At 48.3% G+C, this 15787-nt stretch overlaps 1 protein-coding gene across 3 annotated transcripts in view; it reads left to right on the top strand.

Moving 5' to 3' along the window:
* Positions 1-15786, top strand: part of LOC106022380 (transient receptor potential cation channel subfamily C member 4 associated protein) — a 63693-nt gene extending 47907 nt beyond the window's left edge. For 2 of the 3 annotated variants that reach the window (XM_040733075.1, XM_040733077.1), the window contains exons 9-19: positions 483-649; positions 3004-3135; positions 4568-4626; positions 6442-6543; positions 7590-7673; positions 8646-8736; positions 9819-9959; positions 10261-10369; positions 13747-13859; positions 14546-14752; positions 14934-15786. In XM_040733075.1, coding sequence (XP_040589009.1) covers positions 483-649; positions 3004-3135; positions 4568-4626; positions 6442-6543; positions 7590-7673; positions 8646-8736; positions 9819-9959; positions 10261-10369; positions 13747-13859; positions 14546-14752; positions 14934-15071 — 1343 coding nt within the window. In that variant the 3' untranslated portion in view covers positions 15072-15786. The remainder of the gene's footprint in view (positions 1-482; positions 650-3003; positions 3136-4567; positions 4627-6441; positions 6544-7589; positions 7674-8645; positions 8737-9818; positions 9960-10260; positions 10370-13746; positions 13860-14545; positions 14753-14933) is intronic. The other variant, XM_040733076.1, reaches the window with a different exon arrangement.
* Position 15787: the final 1 nt, after the last annotated feature.

The following is a 15787-nucleotide window of genomic DNA, read 5'->3' as shown; positions in this document are numbered from 1 at the left end:
GCCTAACTGTCCATTTTCAGAGTTCTGAGAACCCAGTGCTGGGCTCTCCTTCAGTGGGTAATAAAATGAATAAGAGGGATTACCTAAAGGGAAATCTTGTAAAAGAAGCCTTCATGCTGTCAGCAATATGGAAACAGCACCAAGGGCTTGGTCACTGGAGACCTGAAGAGTGTTTTCCACAATTTGCTGCCAGACATCTAACTGACTGGTGGTAACAGGAAGCACCAGGGAGAGGCTTCTGCACTGGCTGCTGTGTCAGAATGCCTTACTTAGTGTTGGAGAGTGCAGAACTACAGAGACCTTTCCCCAGGTTCCAAAGCCGCTCTTGAGGTGTGAGGAGGTTTCCTGGCTTTTACAATGTCTGGTGGGGGTTTGACTCCTGTCCAGTGGCTCTCTGACTCCAGGCCCTTCACAGCAGGCCTGTGGCTAGAGCAGGTTTTCTCAGGAGCCATGCCTTACCCATCTCACCGGGGCTACGCCAGCCTCCACTGTGTTCCCTCCACTAGGCGCTTCAGAGGAGAGTGCACTGCCACACGCCTCAGCCCGGACCCAGCTGCCCCAGTCAATGAAGATTATGCATGAAATCATGTACAAACTGGAAGTGCTCTACGTCCTCTGTGTGCTGCTGATGGGGCGCCAGCGAAACCAGGTGGGTGCTCCCCAACCTCAGAATGGGAGAGATGCGCTGTGACAAATGCAGCTTGCCTGGAGATCAGAGGGTGGAGATAGCCACTCGTTAACCATAGAGGAGACAGGAAGTGACAACATGGGCACAGGATCTCAGCTCTTTCTGTCTGAGGGTGCGGAGAGGTAAGAAGTGACTGTGGCTGCTCCTTTGATTCTCTGATCTCAACTTTTACCTAAACATCTGACTCCAGGCTTTTATTGGTAAGACCAATTAGGATCTCACTTCAGAGATGAGAGCAATGCTGCATAACCTGTGAGGTGCCAGGTATAACTTCACCAGATCTTCTTAGTTTGGCGCCTCTTCTGGCCCAGCAAAGTCTATGTGTTATTTGCCTCCTCGTGAGGAAACCAGACTGATCCTAGGACCTGGCGTGTCTGCTCTGGGCTTTAGGCAGCATTTCTAGATAGTACTGTGAAGGCCAAGCAAGCCTTTATTTTAGTAATGCAAATTAAAGATTGACGATGGGTGCCGGGCATGGTGGTGCACATAGTGACTTCCAGGACAACCAAGAAGGCTATGCAGAGAAGCCTTGACTCAAGAAGAAAAGGTTGACTCTATGAAGAGCACACCAATTAGTTAGCTAATGCTAAATGGCCAGCCCTGAGAACATACATAGAAGTAACATTGTATAGACTGGGTAGGTTGTATTTACACACACATACACACACACACTCACACACACACACACACACACCTCTATAACAATGAAAGAAAAAGAGGCCATGAATTGAAAGTGCAAGGGGGGAAAGGGATAATGGGAGGGCTTGGAGGGAGAAAAGGGAAAAGAGAAATGATGTAATTATAATCTTAAAAAATTAAAACATTATCTTAAAAAAAAAAAGGTCCAGCCCTATAGGCACAGTAGAGTAGCTGCTGCCACTCTGATGCGCGATTAGGGTACTGGGGCAGAGCCTAGAACTATGCCCACTGTGAAACCTGAGCAGGTGCTTCTCGTTGCCATCGTGACATTTGGTAGAAACAGTTTAAAGGGAGGAATGGTTTATTGTGGCTCATGGTTTCAGAGGTCTGTGCTCTCTTGACTGAGTTTTTCTTGGCCTATAACAAGGTCACGTATCATGACTGAAAAGTATGCAGAGCAAAATTGCTTACTTCAAGACAAGCAGGGAGACTAAATAATACCCTCCAAGGACATTCCCCTGTAGCCTACCTCTTCCACCTCAGTCCAGCGGTTATCTGGAAAGAAGCAGACCTCTGGACAAGACACCCAAGTTTGTGGTGTGTCCTTAGCTGACCTTGTGTAGGACAGTCTTGCTGGACTTCACTCCCCGTAGAGTAATAGTAACTGACCATAGGGTTGGTTCCAGCCTCACTCGTTCTCTGACTGTTCATATAACAGGGATAGTCTGTTCCGAACAAGAGGTAGCAAGGGTCTTGTTTCATGTTATGTAAAAGAAATTTAGAAGACACGTAATTCCCATAGTTGATACAAATTAGTATCAGTGGAGCCTGCCTCCCTTCCGGGCCTCAGCGTCCTGGGATACGTGTGAGTTCTCCATTGTCAGTATTTCCTTCTATAGCTCTTTTGTACTTACAGAAGCAAATACAATTTTGTACATTCAGTTAAATACAACACACACATCCTTTCTTGTATTTCTTTGATTGTTCAGCTCAGTATATGTTAGACTTGTATTCTTTCTTTTCCATTTATCCCATCATTTTGAATGTATCATTATTTAACTAAGTGTAAATGTCATTATGTGTAAGGATCCATCTGATGATAAAAGGAGAATTGTTGGCCAAGGAAATACAGACTTGTGAATTTGAGGGATAGTGCCAAAACATCCTCCTGCCGGTGGTGCTGCATGCCCTGTCACCAGCGACTTGTGAGCATGGCTGGTGTCCAAGTCACCAAAGTGGTGCTGAGTTAGCCAGGGTTTTGCACTGATGACCAGATACCTGAGAAAGTATTGTACAGGAAGAAAGGGTTATTTTTCTTCCTGGTGCAACCAGAAACCAAGGGAAAAATAGGATGACTCACTCCTCATAGTAGGTTGCAGGCCAGCCTGTAGCTGCACCTGCAGAGGATCTGATGCCCTGTCTAGGTTCTGAGGGCACCAGCACAGTTGTGCAACTACTCACATGTACACACATGCAGAAATGTTTAAGGACGCTTTTCTGTACAGTCAGGGCAGAGGCTGTGTGGATGTTGTCTTTAAATGCAGCACTTGGTTCTTCTGGCAGTTGCATTCTTCATCCCGAGGACGACCACGTGTGCTGAGGAGAGGCCTTGCTGATCCGGGGCATACATTGGTCTCCCTGTGGTCTCACTATTTCTCCCTTCCCACCCCATACAGGTCCACAGGATGATTGCCGAGTTCAAGTTGATCCCAGGACTCAATAATTTGTTTGACAAACTGATTTGGAGGAAGCATTCAGCATCTGCCCTTGTCCTCCATGGTCACAACCAGAACTGTGACTGTAGCCCGGTAAGTAAGAGAGCCTGGGAACACTCAGGATATCAACTGCTACGAGTTGGCTGTTGTAAGAGCTGGTGCTGGGGGCTGGAGAGATGGCTCAGAGGCTAAGAGCACTGGCTGCTCTTCCAGAGGTCCTGAGTTCAATTCCCAGCAACCACATGGTGGCTTACAACCATCTGTAATGGGATCTGATGCCCTCTTCTGACATGCAAGCCAACATGCAGATAGAACACTGTTTACATGATAAATAAAATAAATCTTAAGGAAAAAAAAAGAGCTGCTGTTGACCCTGAGGGTCTCGTTCTTGAAGACGAGAACAGAAGAAGGTCGTTTTCATTTCTCAGAATACCCAGATAGAGCATTAAACTGAGTACCGGAAGTCTTTTGCCACTCAGCTTTGTCACAGACTCTCTGAGCTTCCATTGTCTTTGACAAGACAGGTCACATGCCTTCCCACACTGCTGGCAGGAAAGTGCTTCAAGGCCTGAAGGCTGTCAGCTAGCAGAAGCTGGTGCCCTGGGTCCCTGAACCTGCGCTCGAATGCCCAGCCTCCTGCTGTGTCCTTCTCTTTGGCCTCGTCAGATTGCTTTTCATTCCGTCCACTTGAGTACATAATTTAAAAGGGTATAGTGTATATGTCTAGACAACATGTCTGACTTATTCAGAGACCAGTTGTTCTTTGTTTGTTGTGTAAACACACTGCATTTGTTTTTCCTTTTGCAGTTTATCTCTGATGGTTTGTCAGTTACTTTCCTTTGGTCCCTTGGAGATGTTTCTGTGGTACCATGAGCTTGTCTTTGGGCCTTTACACCCTCAGGGTGGCATGTCCCCATTTTGTGATGTTTGGGAAGAGGCCACTTGGGGACCTGTGCAGCCTCTGCCTAGACACTCTGAGCTAGTTCTTTCGAAGGAGCCCGTTTTTTTTATGTTTAATTTCTTGGCCCTGTCATTCAGTTAGGTATTTCTCCTGGGAAGCTTCTTCCAGCCAAGCCTAAGCGGGCAGGCCTCTTGCCCAGCTCTCTGACTCACAAGTTGGTTCTGCATGGGCACTGCAGGGCATTGAAGCCATAGTCTTGTAGTGACTAGGCTCTCATCCACACGCCTCCCTCAGCTCCTAAGCATCTCTGCCTGGGCTCTCTGGGCCAGGCTTTTTTGATTCCTGTAAGTTTCCCTTTCTAGTTTCTAAATCAGCATCATATGTAAAAGGACTTTAGTGATTTTTTTTAATATAGTATGCAAGGATGTTGTTAGCAGAAAAGGTCTACATTAGTTTACCTTGACACTGGTCAGCTAGGAACATCTGACTTTTCAGCTAACGAAAGACCCCCACTGTGCTTGAGGACAGGGCTCAAAAGCAATGTAGCAAGATGGGTGGCACCAGAGCCCACCCTTGTTCCATGTAGACGTGTCATGACTGTTACGGCTTTCACTTGTGTTATAGGACATTACCTTGAAGATCCAGTTTTTGAGGCTTCTCCAAAGTTTCAGTGACCACCATGAGTAAGTATGTGTGCCCTGGAAGTGTCACCTACAGGCATGCCCCCGAATCTTCTCTCTGACCTTGGACTCAGGAGGGGCTGGTGGGAACTGCCCGGTGTCTTGGCATGGCTGTCCTTTCCTTCATCTAGTACTGGGTTTTTCCTGCACCTCCACAGCCCCCTGAAAGGACAGAACTGGCTGCCCCTCATTGCCCTTGGAACAACACATTTCTCCAGTGACTGTCCTTTGAGCCTCAGAGTCCTTGACTGGAGACAGGGGGGCTGCCACCTCCACAGTGAAATGTATTGACCCTGCAACACACACACTTTTTGAGATGTTCTCCTCTTTCATTTTCAGTGTTTAAGCTTTTTGTGGAGAATGTACATGAAAATGATTGTCTGCTATAAGGAAAACAGTGTGAGGGAGTGAGGGAAAACCCACCATCTTGACCTCAGGACTTCAGTGACTGACAGCTGTGTGCTCACAAAGAAGCGGACTTCTGATTTTACTTGTCTTTTAATTTTATTTTTTTTAGTCTCCCAAAGAAATTAAAGCATCTGAGAGTGGCCTAGAGTAGTTAACTGTGGGGAGTTTGTCCTGTGGTTTTCTCACAGTGCTGGGGGTTTGCCTGACTTTTAAATGTTGATTTAAAGTGTTAAACATTGTACAGGCTAATAGAACATGTCCAAGGACAGTGTGACCTAGGGGCCTCTATCTCTTTTGTGTTTCTCTTGTGAGGATGTCTATGGCTGAAGGCACCCATAGGTTACAGAATTACACCTGTTTTCTTTTTGTCTTTGGATTTTTTAGGTGGTTGTGTGTGTCTGTGTGTTTGTCTGTCTGTATCTGTTCCTAGCTTTCATCAGACTCTGATACCAGCATTTCTGTATGCCTGGATCAGAGGATACAGTGAGGAATGGAAACATTGGCCCATACTATCCTGAAGGGCACACCTGTGAAGGAAGCATGTATAACATTAGAGAAGGTCGCACTGAAAGAATGCATGATGACAAATGGCCTAGTGTCTGGGGACACAAGAGCACAATTCTGTGAAAGGACAGTGGGCAGGTTTCCTGACTGGCTGGCCGGCACTCAGTGACTCTTCACTGCAGAAGCAATTTGTGAGCAGAGGCCTGAATGGGATGAAGAGGCAGCATGAGAGTGTTCTAGCCAGAAGGCCACATGTGGAGAAGCCACTGCAGGAAGGACATGGCATGCTCATGAAAACCAGAGTGGCAGATGGTGTGGTGGGTGTGAGCAGTCCTGTTTGTAGTGTGGCTGCAGAGGTGGCCTGGCCGCACAGGGCCTGAGTCCTGTTCACTCCCTAGGCATCACAGAGCTGAAGTGGTGGTAATTAGGGGAATCATTTTCAATAATGACAGGGTCCAAGCCCTGTTGTGAAAATCCCTCAAGGAGCTGTGTGAGGGTTCCCTTCCTGTGGGAGACAGCTGAAGATGTTGTCTCAGCACAGACCCATAATGACGAGCCTGGATGAAGAGGACAGATCTGTCACGGTTGGTCAGGCTCTGCTTATGTGATGTGTGGCCACTGAGAATGCTGCAGCAGGGCTAGGCTCCAGGAATAAGATGGCAGATGGGATTGGCCATGCTGAGGTGCAGGTGACTTTGAGGAGTCATATAGAAATGTTCAGTGCACACCGTGGAGATCTGGAGATGCCAAGGGAAGGCCTTGGTAGTGAGTGACAAGCAGGTGTGGAACTGCTGGTGGATTCTCGGCTTCTCTTCCCCGCAGGAAGGGGCGGAGCTTCCTGCCCCACAGCAGTGCTGCTCAGCAGCCCCGGTCCTGCCCTTTACCCTTTGAACCCATTTGTTTCAGGAACAAGTACCTGCTGCTCAACAATCAGGAGCTAAATGAACTCAGTGCCATCTCTCTGAAAGCCAACATCCCTGAGGTGGAAGCTGTCCTCAACACTGACAGGTGATCCTGGTGGGGGACAGCTGTGGCTACAGGGCTTGCAGGAGGGCACACAGGTGTGCATACTTGCCCTTTCTCACCGGTAGCTGCCATGCCCCACCAGCTTCATGTGCTAGGTGCTCACATCTGCATTTCCTACCTGAACATGACAGCAGCCCTCAGAAGGAAGTGCCATCATCATCTTCCTCTCTCTCTGTAGAGGACAGAGGTCTCAGGCGGCCCCTGCCAAAGGCCAGCTGTACTCTGTCCTTCCACCTTGTCCCATGCAAACGGCCCCTTTGCTGATATCCTCATCCCCTGCCCAGTGACAACTGTGCTGAGCAGGGTAAGCAGACCTTGACCCCCTGCCAAGAATCAAGTCCCGTGTGCTGGCTATGTCTGCCTCATCTTTGGGAACAGCACAGTGACATGCCAGGCTCACAGGAGCTTATGAAGTGTGGACCTTATCCAGCAACCAGAGCCATAATTCCCCAACGTCCTGATAAGATGAACACAGCGCTGCCCTGGTGTCTACAGGGGATGGAAGTGAAGCTGCTGTGTGAAGAGAGAATTTAAGGGCCCAGACACCTGACACCAGGACAGGCCTAATCATTTTCTTACCTACTGCCTTTGCCTCGTAGACAAGAAGCTGAGGCCTGCAAGCCCACAGCTCAGCTGCAACTGACCCTGGGGCAGGAAAAGGAACTTTGGGCCCTGCCCAATTGGCACAGACTTTGTTCCATCTGGCATACTCTGCTGTGGCCTGGATTAAACCCACTTGTGATATAAATGGCCCTTCCTCTGGCTGTTCTGAGCCACGTGTGGCCCTGGATGTGCCTCTGCCTCTTGCCAGCCAGTCTGAGGAGGGAGAGCTGGCCTAAGATGCAATAGAAGTGCACTGGGCTGTTGAGTTGACAGCTGCAGTCTCTGAGGTCCTGGCACAGTTGGGACAGGAGAGCATCCTTGCCTCACCTACTCTGCCATCCATCTACACCAGCACAGGAACCTAGCTCAGTGGTCCCCGTCAGCCATTCAGGTCTGTCACCAGTGCTCTATCCCTTTGATTTTAGGAGTTTGGTGTGTGATGGCAAGAGGGGCTTACTGACTCGGCTGCTGCAGGTCATGAAGAAGGAACCAGCAGAGTCTTCCTTCAGGTGAGTCTATGGACAGGCGCACTTCTTCAGGGCCTAGGAGCCAGGGCTTTCCCTGTTGGTTACTCTCTTTAAGAGTGGTCGCCAATGGGGGAAGTTACCCTCACTGCCACAGGCTCCGTGTGACTCAGATGGTAAGTGCATATACCCCCGGCGACATACCAGCAGGGTATGCCAGGAGGAGACTGAGCATTCCTCAAGCTTAACACTAGAGAGATGGGACAAAAATGGGAACCGGGCCCTGCCTGTGTGACATTACCTGGGGTCATAGGAAATATGAGAAGAAAGACACCTGCTTCAGTGCAGCATGGGAAAAACACCCGGGGGCTGCCCAGGAGCCATCTGCTAGGTGACCAGGCACCAAGGAGAAGGCTGCAGAGTTCCTAGTTGCCTCAGGAAAGTTGTGAAGCCTGCAGACAGGAGGGATTCCAGCAGCCCTGTGCCGACAGAGTCCCTGTCGCCTCATCCTTTCCTAGTCGGTTTTTCCCTCACATGGATCCCAGCTGAGCCATCTGGGCTGCTCAGTGTCTGCTACCTCTTCTCTAGGTCAGCTCAGTGCATATGAGCTCACTGGCTTGTCCACACATGCCCTGCTGCTGGCCACACACCTCCCTGGCTCCCAAGCCCATGTCCTTCCAGTCTTCTGAGAGTGCAAAGTCTAGAGTGTTTTCACATGGGACTTAACTTGCAGCCACTCTTTGAGCCTGGATGCCACTACCTCTGCCATACAAACCCTGTCTTGTACAGCCATATGGAAGACTGATCCCTGCTGAGTTGTGAGTGCCATGACAGAAGGACAGCCATGCCCTTGCTCACTGCTCTGTTCTCAAGACCTAGGCATGAGACCCAGGACTGGAAAATGTTCAGTAAATGTCAGATACTTGGCTGCAAACAGCTCCAACCCTGGGGGCTTGAACCTCGACCAGGAGAGGGCAGCCCTAGCCACCTGGTCAGGGGTCAACATTTGGGTCGCAGGTTTTGGCAAGCCCGGGCCGTGGAAAGTTTCCTCCGAGGGACTACCTCCTATGCAGACCAGATGTTCCTGCTGAAGCGAGGCCTTCTGGAGGTATGGCTGATGAACCAGGGGTCAGGTGACCATCGTCCCCCGCCCCTTGCATTGATGTATGTCTCATCCTGAGCCTTAAGAGTAGTTTGGCCAGGGACAGCAGGTCTAGCTGTTCCAAGTGCATGCTGCTCTAGGGTTTGTGCTAGGATGCTAGCTGTGTGCCCCTTCCTATATGTACTGGTGGGTGACTGAGGGGCATAGGGGCGGGGAGTAAATCATGCAGGAATATAGACTATAGAGTTACCCAGCAAAGCCTTGGACCCTGAGGATGATTTGGTATTAACTAAAAATGAATATTCCCTTATTGATCAATGGCTTTCAGAAAAAGCAAATTCATAAGGGAACAAATGGCCAAGTTATACTTGGTCTTTTTAAAAAGTTACTAACTGATCCATGAATCCTAAAGGAAAATAACTGCCAAATCAGTTAAGTTTGAGAAAATGAGTTGAGCTTGTTGAAAACCCTAGCACTTCAGAAGCAGAAGCAGGAGTTTTGCAAGTTCAAGGCCAGACGCTGTCTCAAAAAAACAAACAAACAAAAAGGCAGTGATGAAAGGAAGGAAGGGAAGGAGGGGGGAAAACAACCAGAAAACAAAAATGGGAAACATTGGAAGCAGGAGTTAAATTGGCTTATTCTTGGTAAAACTTACTGATTTTTTTATGTTTTAAACAATTTCATTGATAAACACAAAGACAGCCCTTAGGGTCAAAATGTGTTTGCTGCTCTTAAATTCTGTCCTTCATTTACTTCAGTGGCTCTAGTGCTTGGACAGCAAGCAATGCTTGTTTGATCTGGAGACAGCACTGTGGCTGCTGAGCGGGTCAGGCTTCCTCTGGGAGCCCTGGCAGAGAATACTGCATGCCCACCCAGCGCCCCCTGCTGACGTTACTCACCTGGCTCTTTCTTTCCTTGAGCTACCAAGTATCCTCAACAGAGAACCTAGACAAAGTTGCAGCTTCCATCCACCTGGATGCTAGCTTGAAGCAAGTGAGTGGTCTGAGCTTCAGGCCAGGCCTTAGTAGCAAACAGGTAGGGACAGCCCCATCCACACCCTCACCCTGTCCCCTGCCTGCTCACCCCAGCACATCTTATACTGCATTGTGGACAGCGAGTGCAAGTCAAGGGATGTCCTCCAGAGCTACTTTGACCTCCTGGGAGAGCTGATGAAGTTCAATGTCGATGCATTCAAGAGATTCAATAAATATATCAACACTGATGCAAAGGTAAGACTCACCCAGGGACTCCATGGTGTTTGCTGCAGCATCAGTTGTCTGGGAACCTTGGCCTGCAACTCTTCAGGTGTGGTCACACATTTGGGATCCAAAGGGCAGTCAGCAAATGTTCACTACTATTCTGTCAGGCTTCGAACCAGCCCCTAAGAATATTGGGATGAGGATGTTGGCTGTGTTACAGCATTCTAGCAGCCCAGAAGTGAGAGCAGGCCACTTAATGTGTCTTGTCAGCAGAGTAGTGGAGCTGGGGTAGGCCAGCTACCCCTGCTAGTGAGCGCCATCTCTGCTGCAGTTCCAGGTGTTCCTGAAGCAGATCAACAGCTCGCTGGTGGACTCCAACATGCTGGTGCGCTGTGTCACTCTGTCACTGGACCGATTTGAAAACCAGGTGGACATGAAAGGTGAGGCAGCCGAGGTACCAAGGCAGATGGAGGTGGTATGCCTGCCAGACGCCTGGCCTCAGCCCGGAATTGCTGAGTTACTTCCCAGATACGTGTGCCTGGGGTCTTGGCTGCATTGCTCAGCTGGGTTGACTTCTCCATGGGTCGTGCTTCCTTTAATGAACAAGCACAACATCTTAATGAAGGAAAAAGCCACTTTTCTTTGGGCTGACTGCCAGCAATGTGCCAGGTCCCATCATTCTGTGGTTGTGGTGAGTGGGGTGTCAGACATCACCCAGAATTGTGTGTAGCTATACATATGGACGTATGTGCTTTCTTCCCTAGGAGGTCTGTGGCACTAAGCAGTTTATCACAAATTTATGAACACCTTCAAAAAAAGGAGGGTGTCCCTCATCATTGTCTTTGGTAGTGAAAAAACATCCTGTTTCTTCTCTGAAGGGTCTGTTTAGGAAATTGGTCACATAGACTTTAGTGTAAGCAGGTATTGATCACCTTCCCAGTAGTATGGGAGGCCATTTGCTGAGCGATCTTTACATACAGGCTGCAGCAGTGGACATAGACATATAAACCAGTCAGTCACAGGGGCTCTGTGAAGTAGTTTACATTTGACTGTTTGTGTGTGTGTGTGTGTGTGTGTGTGTGTGTGTGTGTGTGTGTGTGTGTGTGTGTGTGACTTATGTATGTGCGGGTATGTGCACATGTGTGTTCACACATGTGGAGGTCAGAGTTTGGCATCAGTTCTCTGTTTCCTCCTTTAATTTTTGAACAGAGTCTCCAAGTAAACATAGATAGAGTTCATGAATTTGTCTAGGCTGGGAGAGAGCTGCAGGAGGACAGTCACCCCAAGGTTCCTTTGTAATCTGGGAGCATCCATCTTCAGCCTACAGGCCTAAAATATCTGACAGACTTTTCTGTGAAGCAGGAATTTTGAAGGATTGTCCTACCTTGTCTTGACAACCTGTCCAGTTTGGAAAGCATACTGTCAGCAGTTGAGGCAAGAGAAGTTTCTTGTTCAAATGGCTAGCTTTTGACACAAAGAAAGCAAACTCCCTGTGGAGGTTTTTTTGATGCCCATCATCCTTTTATGAAGTAAATTGGAGCTGCCAGGAGTAAACGCATCCCACTGTTATGAAAAGCCTTATGTTATTAAATCATCATAAATGCCATAATCTGTAGATCTCTGAAGTGTTTGAAGACCACCTATCTATTTAAAATGTATATCTGTTTAACCTTGAAAATATACCTAACATGACTACAAGTTTGATTATTATAGATAACTATTAACCTGCATTTCCTAATTGTACATTACATTTTTAGAGTTACATAGTCATACTATCTTAAACAAGAGTAGAAACATATATACAGTATAACAAAAATAACCTTAAATTTGTATCAATATACAAAAAATATCTTAAACAAGAGTAGAAACAGAGAGTATGTTCTCAGAAAAGTAACCTTAAATTTGTATCAATATAAAAAATTCATACCAGTGTAAAATATTTGAGATTAATAGTTGCTTTTTAGTTTAAGGTAGATTCAATAGTCTGCCCTTTTATCCTATCCTTTCCATATCTCCCTTTCCCTTACAAGAACAAGGTCTCTGAATCTAACCGCCTTTGCTCAACTTTCTCCCTGACTATGACCAACAACAACTTTTAAGCCCCCCCCAAACAATGATAAACACCCATAATCCATTGAACAACCAAAAATCATCTACCCCACCTCTTGGCAATGTGGACATCATGTTGTCTAGACTGCTTCCTATTGTCTGGGGGCAACAGCATCTCTAGAGGACCCTGAGAAAATTGGGACAATGGTCAAATCCTGGGAGAGATTTGACTGTATTATTTTTTATTTAGTCTCTGTGTGATGGGAAAGTGCAGGGCTTATCTGAAGTCTTGGCTGGAGTAGTCTGTGAGGCTAGACCATCTCAGCGAGCAGCTTTAAAGTTGTTCTAGATGCAGAATTTTGAGAAAACTGCAACAGAGGCATTCTGAGAGGGTGGGCCACCTGGGCTACTTGTTTTCAGTGTTTGTTTTTTTTTCTAAAAACCCAAACTTTTAAAGGTAGCTCATATGTCTGTATTAACACAAGTATGGATTGTGCAGTGTACACAAGTCAGTTACAAAGACAACTTTTTTGTTCTGTGTTTGAACAGGTAAAAACCATCTGTTAACTTTAAGTCTGTTAGGACTGTATAACTACACCTGTATTCATGTCATATAAAAGGATGGCATGTAATAAGTCATGAGGATTCTGTAGCCAACAAGTTTTATCATGTCTCATCCAGCCTCAGAGCTGATCCCATGTCAAGGAGTCAGCATATACCTCACCTGTCCTGTAGTCTTTCTTGGTTTCTTTATGTCTATAGCCAAGATTTTCAAGAGATCAAATCTGGTCTTTCTTAATTTTGAAGAAATCCGTAGCTTTTTGTTTCCTAAGGAAACAAAAGCAAAACCTCTTCCCCAACACAACATATTTTCTGACTTGTATTCTGAAGTTATTTTTTTTTTTTTTGGTTTTTTTTTCGAGGCAGGGTTTCTCTGTATTGTTTTGGAGGCTGTCCTGGAACTTGCTCGGTAGACCAGGCTTGGTCTCGAACTCACAGAGATCCGCCTGCCTCTGCCTCCCGAGTGCTGGGATTAAAGGCGTGCGCCACCACCACCCGGCCAAGATATTCTTAAAATAATGTGTGTGTGTGGATGTCTCTCAGCAGCTATTGTTTTTTGTTCAGTAGCATTTTAAAAATTTAAAGTCGGGGGCTGGAGAGATGGCTCATTGGTTGAGAACACTGGCTATCTTTCCAGAGGTCCTGAGTTCAATTCTCAACAACCACATAGTGGCTCACAACCATCTGTAATGAGCTCTGATGCTGTCCTCTTCTGGCATGTAGACTCTGTGTAGATGTACAAAATAAGTAAATATTTCCTCATCTGCACTCTTCCACATGGCTCGGTTACCTCTGCTTAGTACAATACATCCAACTTGTTCTGGTTCTGCTGGCAAAATCATAGATTACTCCTCCCAGTTTTGCTCCCTCTGCCTAGAAGTTCCACCTATTCTCTCCTGCCTAGCTATTGGCCATTTAGCTCTTTATTAAACCAATCAGAAGGCACCTTAGGCAGAGACACCTCTTTAAGTATAAATGGATATTCTGCAACATGTGTATATGAGTGTATCTATGCATGCTAGTGCAGGAGTAGGTGGAGACTGGAAGAGGTGTTGGATACTGTGGAGCTAACTTTACAGATAGTTGTGAGCCAACATTTAGGTCCTCTGCAAGAACAGCATCGCTCAAGCCAAAGTTGACTTAACCCGTGGCGTGGGTGACTCACCACTGGATGCACCTGCTAATACACCTCTGCTTCCCTCCATAGTGGCGGAGGTCCTGTCCGAATGCCGCCTGCTTGCCTACATATCCCAGGTGCCCACACAAATGTCCTTCCTCTTCCGCCTCATCAATATCATCCATGTTCAGACACTAACCCAGGTGAGATGTCCCAGCCAATGAGCAGTCAGGGAGGGTGCCCCCCCCCCCGCGTCCCGAAATGTAGTTCTTCCTAGGGTGTTGCCCAGTGCCCCAGTTTACAGGAGAACTAAGACCAGATATCAAGTCTCCTGGGGTCAGAGTCAGTTGGGGCCCAGATGAGATTGACACTGCGTTCTTCTGACTCCAAGCCAGCATTCTTCCCCATGTACCCTCTCCCTGCCTTCCGGCCCCAACCCCTTCACTAACTCGCATCCCTTTCTCCTAGCCTCACACCCACTTTTCTGAGATGAGCGTCATGCTAGGACCCCGAGCAGTGTTCTTTTGTTGCCGCCTGCCAAACATGGTGGGAGGCTGGGCCTTGGGTGAGGGGTGCTTGGTTAGCAAGATGAACTGAGACTCTGCTTCTAAAACTCACGTTCTAGTGCATCAGCCCATGCACCCAGCCCCAGCAGGGGATGGAAGCTTCTGGAAAAAGTCATGCCTGAACCAAGATGTAGACAAGGATCATTGCTAATGTCAGTGTGGATGGTAGTACTAGGGCATAGAAAACATGAAGGTACCCATGGATTATGCCAGGCCCCTGTGTAGGCCTAAGATATCCTCCTCCCTGCTCAGTGTCTGTCCAGGTTCACTGGCATCCAGAGGCTGCTGACATGCACCCAGTCTGACTGCCTTTGGCCTTGCAGGAGAATGTCAGCTGCCTCAACACCAGCTTAGTGATCCTGATGCTGGCCCGGCGGAAAGAGCGGCTGCCCCTCTATCTGCGGCTGCTACAGCGAATGGAACACAGCAAGAAATACCCTGGCTTCCTGCTCAACAACTTCCACAACCTGCTGCGCTTTTGGCAGCAGCATTACCTGCACAAGGACAAGGACAGCACCTGCCTGGAGAATGTGAGTGCCCCAGCCCTGAGTGATGGGAGGACAGGGGCATGTGAACCCGAGACCACTCAGAAGGCCATTCAGGTTGCCCCTCTGTGGACAGGCTGCTCACCGTTGCCCTGCCAAATCCCTCCTGTGTGAGCAGACTTGGCCCAAGTCCTCTGTGCACTCCCCACCCCCTCTCTCCACCCAGAGCTCCTGCATCAGCTTCTCATACTGGAAAGAGACAGTGTCCATCTTGTTGAACCCAGACCGCCAGTCGCCTTCTGCCCTGGTCAGCTACATTGAGGAGCCCTACATGGACATAGACAGAGACTTCACTGAGGAGTGACCTTGAGCCAGGCTTTGAGAAGCTGCTGGGCCAGGGCAAGTGTGGGTGAGCATGAGTGCACATGCCGCGCACTCTGCCCGCCCCTGTCCCTCTCGTGCCTCCCCACTGCTCTGTCTACCCCAGGTCTTCAGGTATAGGCTCAGTGGAAGGAACATCCTAGAAGCTCTTGTCTCCTGGGTCTGAGGGCCTGGGTCATTGGGGAGCCTGTTTCCTCACTGTCTCCAGGGTAAGGACAATGGCACCATGCCCACCCTTCCCTCACAATCCTGGAGCTCTGGCCTGCCAGAGAAAGGGAACAAGGGAAACTATCTCTGAGCGTCTCCCATCAGCCCCATGATGGAGAGGAAGAGTCAGACCCCTGTGAGCCAAGCCTCCCTGGCCTCAGGACCTAGGCAGAGGTTCCTGAGCCCTGGGCAGGGGTGGGTGTTGGAGAATGCTGCCTCCCCCAGGTCTGCCCATCTCTCCTTCCTCCCCACCCCCCTTGTCTTCCTGTAGCTCCTCTGGGTCTTTGCTCATTGGCCACTGTGTTCATCCCAAAGGTTCCCCAGAAGTTGGGGGGCCTTTTCTCTCCATCCCTTGGGGCATGGAGTGCCTGTGCCTGCCTGAGCCCAGACACAGGAGCCTGGCTGAGAGCTTACCCTTGGCTCCTCCTGTGTTGCCAATTAACAGCAAATAAACCAATTAAATGGAGACTATTAAAGAACTTTATTTTAAAG

Source organism: Mesocricetus auratus, unplaced genomic scaffold (assembly GCF_017639785.1).
Source record: "Mesocricetus auratus isolate SY011 unplaced genomic scaffold, BCM_Maur_2.0 Super-Scaffold_100028, whole genome shotgun sequence".
Taxonomy (NCBI): Eukaryota; Metazoa; Chordata; class Mammalia; order Rodentia; family Cricetidae; genus Mesocricetus; species Mesocricetus auratus.
The sequence above is the reverse complement of the archived record's forward strand: the minus strand, read 5'-3'. Positions and strand labels throughout refer to the sequence as shown.